This window comes from Ipomoea triloba, chromosome 9, assembly GCF_003576645.1.
Source record: "Ipomoea triloba cultivar NCNSP0323 chromosome 9, ASM357664v1".
Taxonomy (NCBI): domain Eukaryota; kingdom Viridiplantae; phylum Streptophyta; class Magnoliopsida; order Solanales; family Convolvulaceae; genus Ipomoea; species Ipomoea triloba.
The window spans coordinates 7,265,171-7,273,536 of NC_044924.1; the positions used below are offsets into that span (position 1 = coordinate 7,265,171).

The 8,366-nt window shown below is 33.0% G+C and overlaps 2 protein-coding genes across 4 annotated transcripts in view; both read right to left on the bottom strand.

Annotated features, from left to right (window-relative positions):
* The window catches only part of LOC116028574 (ubiquitin-conjugating enzyme E2 22-like), a 4,571-nt gene extending 2,223 nt beyond the window's left edge, over positions 1-2,348 (bottom strand). Inside the window, exons 1-3 of one of the 3 annotated variants that reach the window (XM_031270325.1) lie at positions 2,169-2,348; positions 538-652; positions 70-214 (exon numbers count right to left, since the gene is read on the bottom strand). In XM_031270325.1, coding sequence (XP_031126185.1) covers positions 70-214; positions 538-540 — 148 coding nt within the window. In that variant the 5' untranslated portion in view covers positions 541-652; positions 2,169-2,348. Of the gene's footprint in view, positions 1-69; positions 215-537; positions 653-2,096 lie in introns of all 3 variants that reach the window. The other 2 variants (XM_031270324.1, XM_031270323.1) reach the window with 2 other exon arrangements.
* A 3,345-nt stretch (positions 2,349-5,693) lies between these two features.
* Positions 5,694-8,366, bottom strand: part of LOC116030474 (proteasome subunit alpha type-3-like) — a 4,142-nt gene continuing 1,469 nt past the window's right edge. Inside the window, exons 4-9 of the mRNA XM_031272731.1 lie at positions 7,697-7,783; positions 7,524-7,608; positions 7,390-7,436; positions 6,921-6,986; positions 6,061-6,151; positions 5,694-5,964 (exon numbers count right to left, since the gene is read on the bottom strand). Coding sequence (XP_031128591.1) covers positions 5,893-5,964; positions 6,061-6,151; positions 6,921-6,986; positions 7,390-7,436; positions 7,524-7,608; positions 7,697-7,783 — 448 coding nt within the window. The 3' untranslated portion in view covers positions 5,694-5,892. The remainder of the gene's footprint in view (positions 5,965-6,060; positions 6,152-6,920; positions 6,987-7,389; positions 7,437-7,523; positions 7,609-7,696; positions 7,784-8,366) is intronic.

Consider the following 8,366-nt stretch of genomic DNA (forward strand, 5'->3'; position numbering starts at 1 on the left):
AAAAAAAAAAAAAAAAAGTAAGAAAAAGATTTCCTAAAGAATGACACTTTAATTGTGGAGAAAGTATACCTGGCCCTTCTATATCAGCATATATAATTGAAAAGTCATCATCATTTACACCGACTTTAATGCCTTCGGGAGGAGTTTCATCAAGATTCTTCAATTCCTTTGCTAATTGTTTTATCACATTGGGCGGGAGATTCTCATTGGTTGCCTATGTAAACAACCCAATAAACAGAGGCACGTCAATCGAATTAGTAATGCAATCAATGAAAGCAAAGATGAGCTAAATAGTGGAGATCTTTCTCGGGCTTATCTTGCTATCCAAAAATATCAACATTAACATCTGAACACACTTTTACCAATTAGTAATAGTATGCAATTAATTAAATATCTTCTCAAGTGCCATTTATAGAATATGTTATATGTAATTGCAGAATAAAATGCTATGCAGATTGACATAATAGAAAAGGTCATTCCCTTAAAATATCAGGAAACCTAAACTGTGAAAAAGAAAATGGAGTGCTAGAAAATTACCATTTCAGATGAATAAAAACAGTCCGGGGTGCAAATGGTATTGTCTCTGCAAGGAACAAATGAGGCAGGTAGGCAAAGGTTAGATGACAAAGACAATCAACTTTGAGGGTCCAAACTGCAGAAAATCAGAAAACACTTCTCAAAGTTGGGTCAAAAGTAGACACTTCATAGTCTAGCAAAATATTTTTACTTCGGTTGGGGTTAATAACTAAGGATACAAACTTGTAACCACAAGGTCACAAGTTCGAATCCCAGCCCTCTTGGTTTGAGCCAGTCAGCTATGGGCAACCTCGACTGGTTTACCTCCTTGTGGTCCTTGCCAGCTAGGGTCACAAGGTGAGGTTTACCCCGTGCACACCCTCGGGCTAGTCACCAAAAAAATAAATAAAATAATTTGACTTCGGTTGAATTAGCCATAGCAAGAACGAGATAAGCACTCAACACAGGCCAGTTCAGAAAAGATATCATATGGCAAATAAGCAATTGGCGCATGATTGCAACACTATGTGAATGTATCTAGTGGGGGTAGTAAACATCTCCAACGACATTATTTGGAGATTATAAGTTGAAGATCGTACTTACAAGATACCCACTTAAACCTCCTATATCAAAGACAGGAAGATAACCGAACCATTGTCAACATTAGCAATCGGGGCATAAACTAATACATAGAGATAATTGTCCAATTAATCTATCATACATCTAAGTGCACAAACCATATGCTTGACACAACATAATACAGAAAAACACCCTTGTTTCTTAATAGCAATTGCACAGTTGATCATACATCTAAGTGCACATATAAGAAGCATAAACAGTTTATCATTGAAGAGGGCTCATAATACAAAATCAGACACTCAATCAATAAACACGAATATGAGGCAGAAGTCAAGAACTTGGTAACTCTTCTACTGGGAAATATCATTTCCTCTAAAATGTGAATTTTGTGAAAATTGAATTCTTGTAACCTCAAAAGAATCCATTTGACCCTATGATGTATCTGCAAATGGAAGTAAATAAAATGAAGAGACAACCTGAAATTCTAGAAGGGAAGAGGAAAAAAAGGAAAATGATGATACAGAACTCCTCTTGAAGAAGCTAATACTGTCCACTCAACACTTTTGAAATTTAAAGACTAGGTGCCACTGTACCTATCACAACAAAATTGGTGAAAATATTCAAACAAAAACTTGAAAGACTTAAGCTTGATAGATACTCTCAGTAGCCTTTCAACCAGAAATGATTTCAGTGTTTGAAAAGGTAAGCAAGGAATCATAACACAAGATAAATCCTATCCTCTCAAGTAACGATCCTAGTATTCCGGCAACACAAAATCCCACAACTCTATACAGCTATACTCAAAAGAATGAACTTTACATGAATAAAAAAGAACCCTTTCAGATATACATCAAAAGAGAACACCAACTCATCCTCACACCCATTATCACAAAATCTCCACTCACATTCAGCAACAGAAGCATCAATTGACCAATAACCCAAAAAAAAAAAAAAAAAAAAACAGAAAACTGGTAACGAAAGTGAAAGTGGCCATTGATTACCAAGAGATTACTGGCAACACAGATTTCTCAAGAATGGAAGAAAAATGCAGACCCAGACTATAAAAATCACACCTTTATGCGTTTCTCGCTCTATCTCAGCCTAATTCTGAGAATCTGAGCACCCTAATTCCCAAGAAATGAGTGATTAGCGAAGCAGAGACAGATACATGCACATATTTCAGTACAGTTGTGTACACAGAGGCAAGAAAGATAATACTCTACTTCAATTACTCCTCTTCTTTATATGACGTAGTAATATGACTCGATGAGCAACAATGGAGATACGAGTACGGTCACCCCCTCCCCCCACCCCCAAATTCAATTACAAATTTGCCCTTTCTCTTCGAGTAAACTTACAAGTCACGACCAAACAAAATTGATACTCCGTATTTTACTTGCAAATCACATTATTATGTTTTTAGGGAGAGGATCAGCGAAAGTTGATGACAACTTGTTTGGTACACATCCTGTATTGCGCCTTATAATATTTCGTTAATATTTCCTAATTTCCTATTCATTAATCAAATCAAATTTTTTGCCTTTTTTAAATTTGACTTTTAATATTTAATACTCCGTAATATTTTAATGTGATTTTTAAATATACAAATCAGATTTAGGTGATGTCTCAATTTGTAACTTAAGTGGAGATTTGGGCAATCATCTAAAGTTTTAAACGGGTGTAATGATTTCGATTTATTATACGTTAAAGTGACTTTAATTTGACGGAAAAATTGAGGTGACGTGCTTTGAAGCCTTATGATGAACCTAACGGAGATGTGCAAACGAGAATGAGACCGTCAGACCGACAATGAAATGCATATGTAGTATATGTATATCGAGAGTGGAATATTGAGAGTTGGACCAACAATGAAATGTTTGGGTGATTTATGAATATTAGAGTAAAATAATTGATTAGTGTTGAGAAATAACATGCTCAAGATTTGCTAATTTTAAATTTTTTTCCTATGCTGTTTCAACAAGTTTTTATAAAGAATTGTACTGGCATTTCCCACATATGAGTCATGAGAGTGTCAATTTTGGGAAGCGGCTAGTTTTGTTTTGTCTCGGGCCACCCCTTCGGCCCTACCCTCCTGCCTCTTTATTTGATTAAAAAATAAAAATTAAAAAATTTATGTTGTGAAGATGTTGAGAGAACCTAATTAATTAGGCTGGATGATTGTGTAAATTTTGATTAATTAAGTGAATTCAAAGAAAATTTTAAATGGAGTCTATATTTTCTTAATCTTGAAAGTATTCTCTCATTTAATAGGATATATAGATTTAGAAGATCATATTTAATGTATTGACAAAATTATATATTTCTTTTTTATTACTATAATAAAGGAAATATAATTTTTCTTTCTTTATATGTGCTCAAATTTTATTTATGTAAATTGAACAATTCTTTTGGAACATTCTAATATACTCCGTAGTAAAAAAAATTGTTAGGGACAAAGAAAGTATTTGTTTAATAGAGTAATTTAAGTCACCATGCCACAATTAAGATAGCATATCAATTATCATTCCAAATTGATGGTTATAGAGCAGATACAACATTGTAAAGAATTATGAGTATTTAAAAAAAAAAAAGAGTCATCATACAAGTGTTTTAACATTTAATGTGTTAAATACTATTTTCAAATTCTCATATTCTTTCAAAATTTTTAATTGTTTCATAATACCAATAAATCGGCAAAAATATTCAAAAATCTTGAAGGGGTAAGGCAAATTTTGCATTTAGTAAAGTTTTTTTTTTTTTTTAACTGCATTTAGTAAAGTTTAGGTGATGGCTTACGAAGGTAACCTTTTTATCCAACTAAATTTAGATTCTTCCATTCTAGTTAGAAAATATTTGTTGGTTTTTTTTTTCTTTTTCTTTTTTTGGGAGGGGGGTGGTAATGATAAGAATAGTTTCTACTATGCATGTGGAGCAAAATTTTATTTTATTTTCTTTTTTAGAATTTCTCAACCTATTGATGCCTCCATTGAGGCTCGAACCCACCACCTCCCGTATAAAGGGAAGGGTTTGATGCCACTAGACCACAAAGTCCTTGGCGGAGCAAAATTTTATGATATTGCATATAATGATTTTGTGGGAGTATGAGAGAGTTGTTCCGACAAAGCTAGATTCGACTACTTACTCGTATTTTACGAAATATAAATATTAATGTAGTATATAAAAAAATATTTGATGAAATTATACAAGTTTTCTTTTAAAATCATTATACAATTCAATTATTATACTATGGACCAGGGTTCACAGTGCACTGTAGACCTTAGTGTATGTGTATGTATCTTATATTGTGAGTTTTTGTGTCTTGTATTATGAAATTCTGTATGAGTATGAATCCTTTAAATGAAATAAATTAGTAATTGTGCCTTATGTTATGAATTCTTGTGTCTTGTGTTTTGAAATTTTGTCCTATAAACACAAATTATGTACCTAAATCATATTTGAACAATAAACAAATATATAACATATGTACGTGTCTTGTATTGTGATTTTTTTTGTGTGTATTGTGTTATGAAATTTTGTATCATATAAGTATAAATTTTGTATCTCATCGTTTTAATCAGGATCCATAATATTTGTTACGTAGACCTTGGTCCAAGATATAAATTGCCGATGCAATTCTACCATGTATACAATAAGTGGATACCTTAATAAAAGTCTTAAATTATTTTGCAATTAAAAATAGTGGAGTAATAAATTGAAAGAGAAGGGTCAAAATTGCCGACATTTAAAACCCGCTGCTGTTGACCGTTGGACAATCATCTTCAAAACTTAAAACTAGCCGTTGGTTGTGTCAGGAGTGCAGTGCAGTGCCAGCTTATTGTTTCAAACCTCACATTTCTCTGCCTCTCTACCTAACTCTTTTTGGACTCTCTTTGGGAATGAATTCACTAAAAAGAAACATGTCTAAACACTTTTTTATTTATTAACTTTTTATAAAATGAGATCGACCTCACCTTAAGTTAAAAAATAAATTCTTAGAAAATTAGACATGAATCTTCATATGGCATATGCAGACTACTCTTGCCCTAATTAATTAAAATGAGATGTCTTAAACTTATGATTAAAAGCTGTAATTATTGATTTATCCGCAAGAAAACATAAATAGAGATGTTTTAATTATATCATTCTCTTAAATTGATGTTTTCAAAAAAAAAAAAAATTGATACTACTCAATTTACACCAAGAAATCATTTAATTCACATATAACCCAAAATGGTAAAGAAGATTGGAGAGGGTATTCTCCTAAATTTTAAGCAATAATGTGTATTCTTTAAAGAGCATCCTCATTCCTCTCACCCAACAAGATATGATTTGCTCACTTTTTTTAATTGTTGCTTTATTTGATAATACATGTTGCTTTAACCCATTACGATGCGAGCTTTGGCATCTTTTAGAAGAAAAAAGAGGGTGATTAAACAAGTTCAATAACTTATCAGAGTAGCAAGAGGAATTGTTGGTGGTGGTTTAAAGTGGCAACTATTCCGACATAATAATATGCCATCCCCACTCCTAATTTTCTTGACTTTCCATAAGCAGACACTTTATTCATCTACTGTATTAATTATGCTCCTTCATAGTCCTTTTTCCACCAAAAATGTTTCATAATAATTGATTAAAGGATCAACAATTCTGACCATGTATGTAAGAACACAGCATCTCACATGCTTAACTCAATCAACACATGGACTTGGTCCCCATCATACATAAGAGAATAGGATGAAAACTTACAGCCTACTTACTGTAGTATGATAAAATTGTACTCTGCATTTCTTATGGCCATTAATCTGCGTCCATTTCTTCAAGCGCGGCAGCTGCTGCTGCCTTGGCTTCCTCTAAGAGTTGGTCCGGAACCTACAACACAAGAAATTTTATGGCAACCTGTCAAATGCCCGCCACTAACACTGATAAGTTGCACCAACGCTAGAGAAATGCTACTTTTAGGTATACCTTCTGATGCTGGCGGTTTGACTCATCGCATACCCAACTCATTTCCAATTCGAAGGCCTTGTCCTTTGCTTCATCATGTATTCCGTAGATTCTGCATATATTAAAGGTGATCTGTTAAAATATGTGAAAATCACCAATAAGATGTGTTCCAGTAAATTCTTGGTTTTGATCAAACTGTAGTGATTGTTATGAAGTTTTTGGAAGCAGAAAGTTTCATGGATGCTTCAAACAAACCCAAAAAAAAAAAAAATAAATAAAAAATCCAAGTTGATACATAATAACAAAAAAGTCATTTAAACTCTGTAAGAAGCATCTATTCACAGAAAAACAATGCATGTCATCCACCACATGGAATGCTTTGGGGGTGGTCAGTAGGATGCAATTGAAAGAACTTTAATATGAGTCAGATGAAGAGAATTAAAGAAGGCTAGGTCAAGCTTAATGGAAGAGCAAATAAGAGTTTTTCTCTCAAAAAGAACACACACACATATATATTGCAGAACTCATAAGTGAGAAGGCTGGTTGTGGGACTTGTGGCTGTAATGTTTCCTCGTTTTTATAACTTATCAAAAGCCAGGAAAGACGAGAAAAAGAAATACAAGGCTTGGTTTCTACATTCTTCAAGACTTGTACATATCACAACAAAAATTTTCGGTCAAAAGAACATTAACACATTATTTCTGATATGTAAAATAATGCATTTTTCTTTTATTCTTTTAAATTTATTTATTAATAAACAGACTGCTTAATTCACTTGATGCTAGAGGTATTAATGCTAAAATATCTGTCAGCAATTAATCCAGATTCAATACAAGAGTTGGACAAAAATAAACATTGAAATATGGAAGCATAACACTCACATTTTAGCCACCTCAATAACCCCTTGCCGACAAGTCATTTCAGAGAGCTTCAATTTCTCAACTTCACTGCCCAAATTTCATTTTAAAGTGTGTCAGCAATTTGTTGAACTCAAACAAAATAATTTAGGAAGTGCTGTGAAGACAGCCAGAAAAATGAAAATAAGCAGGTGTCAGCATCATGTGCATGAAAATAAACTAAAGAACTGAATGTTAAGTAATCTGACAACACAATAATAGGAATGCACGACCAACAAAGGGAAAAAAAAATCCAGATTGGGGAATATAAGAAGAATGACATCTAATGAAAATTTTCACTTTAATGACATCATAGTAAATTTCTATATATTTGGATGGTCAAACTAGAAAGGAGATTTCTCTATTTATACTAAAACAAGCATGGAAAGCACAAGTGCTTCCATAATTCAAACTGTTGGTTAACTAGGGCTGAGCATGCACATTTGGTACTTACGTTTTAGCAGCCTGCCTTCCCTTTCCAATAGCAGCACCAAAGTATCTCTAAGACAAATGCCACATTGTGTTAAGATGTGAAAGAATCCATCAAACAGGATGGAATCATTTGAAACTGATCAATAAACAACTTACATAAGAGACACCTGAAGGTTCAACCATGTACAGCTGTGGTCCATCTCGGTCGTAACCTCCAAGAATCACCCCACAACCAAAAGGTCTAGAGCAAATAACTAAAAAAGTTTCACACTTGAAGCGCAGTGAATAGGCAAATATGTTATTGAAGACTGCAAGAAACTATTGCTAACCTGAGCCACCAATAGAGTGTACATAAATGCACATAACTTGCAACACGTTCTGCAAGTTCTTTCACAGGAATTGGCTCGCCATAGACACTACAAAACAGAACAATATATGCGGCATAAATAGGATTACTAATGACATGTATAATGATTCTGCACCAAGAGTTGCACCCAAGCAAGATGTGCTTACAAGTACCCAGCATAACTACTAATCAAATCCAAGCTACACCCACACATTATATCAGTGTACTTCATTTTCAAGTCCCATTAGCAATAGAGGCCCATTCATTCCTAGTCATGTTTTTGAATTAACTGTGAGACTAGAGCATAAAAACTATTTGAGCTTAACCACCAAGAATACACCTTACAATTAATAATGATATTAACATTACTGTCATGAATGCATCATGGCACCACCTGATCCATTTAGGTCATTACAATAATACCCCATATGAGAAGCACAGAAGAGAATTTGACAAAAAGGAGAAAAAATAACAGTCAATGATTATAATGCAACTTTCAAAGTGTCAAACTACAAAATTCTAAGAAAGTCAATATCGAAAGGAAAGCAAGAGAGAAAGAAAAAAAAAAAAAAAAAAAAAAAAAAAAAAAAAAAAAAAAAAAAAAAAAAAAAAAAAAAAAAAAAAAAAAAAAAAAAAAAAAAAAAAAAAAAAAA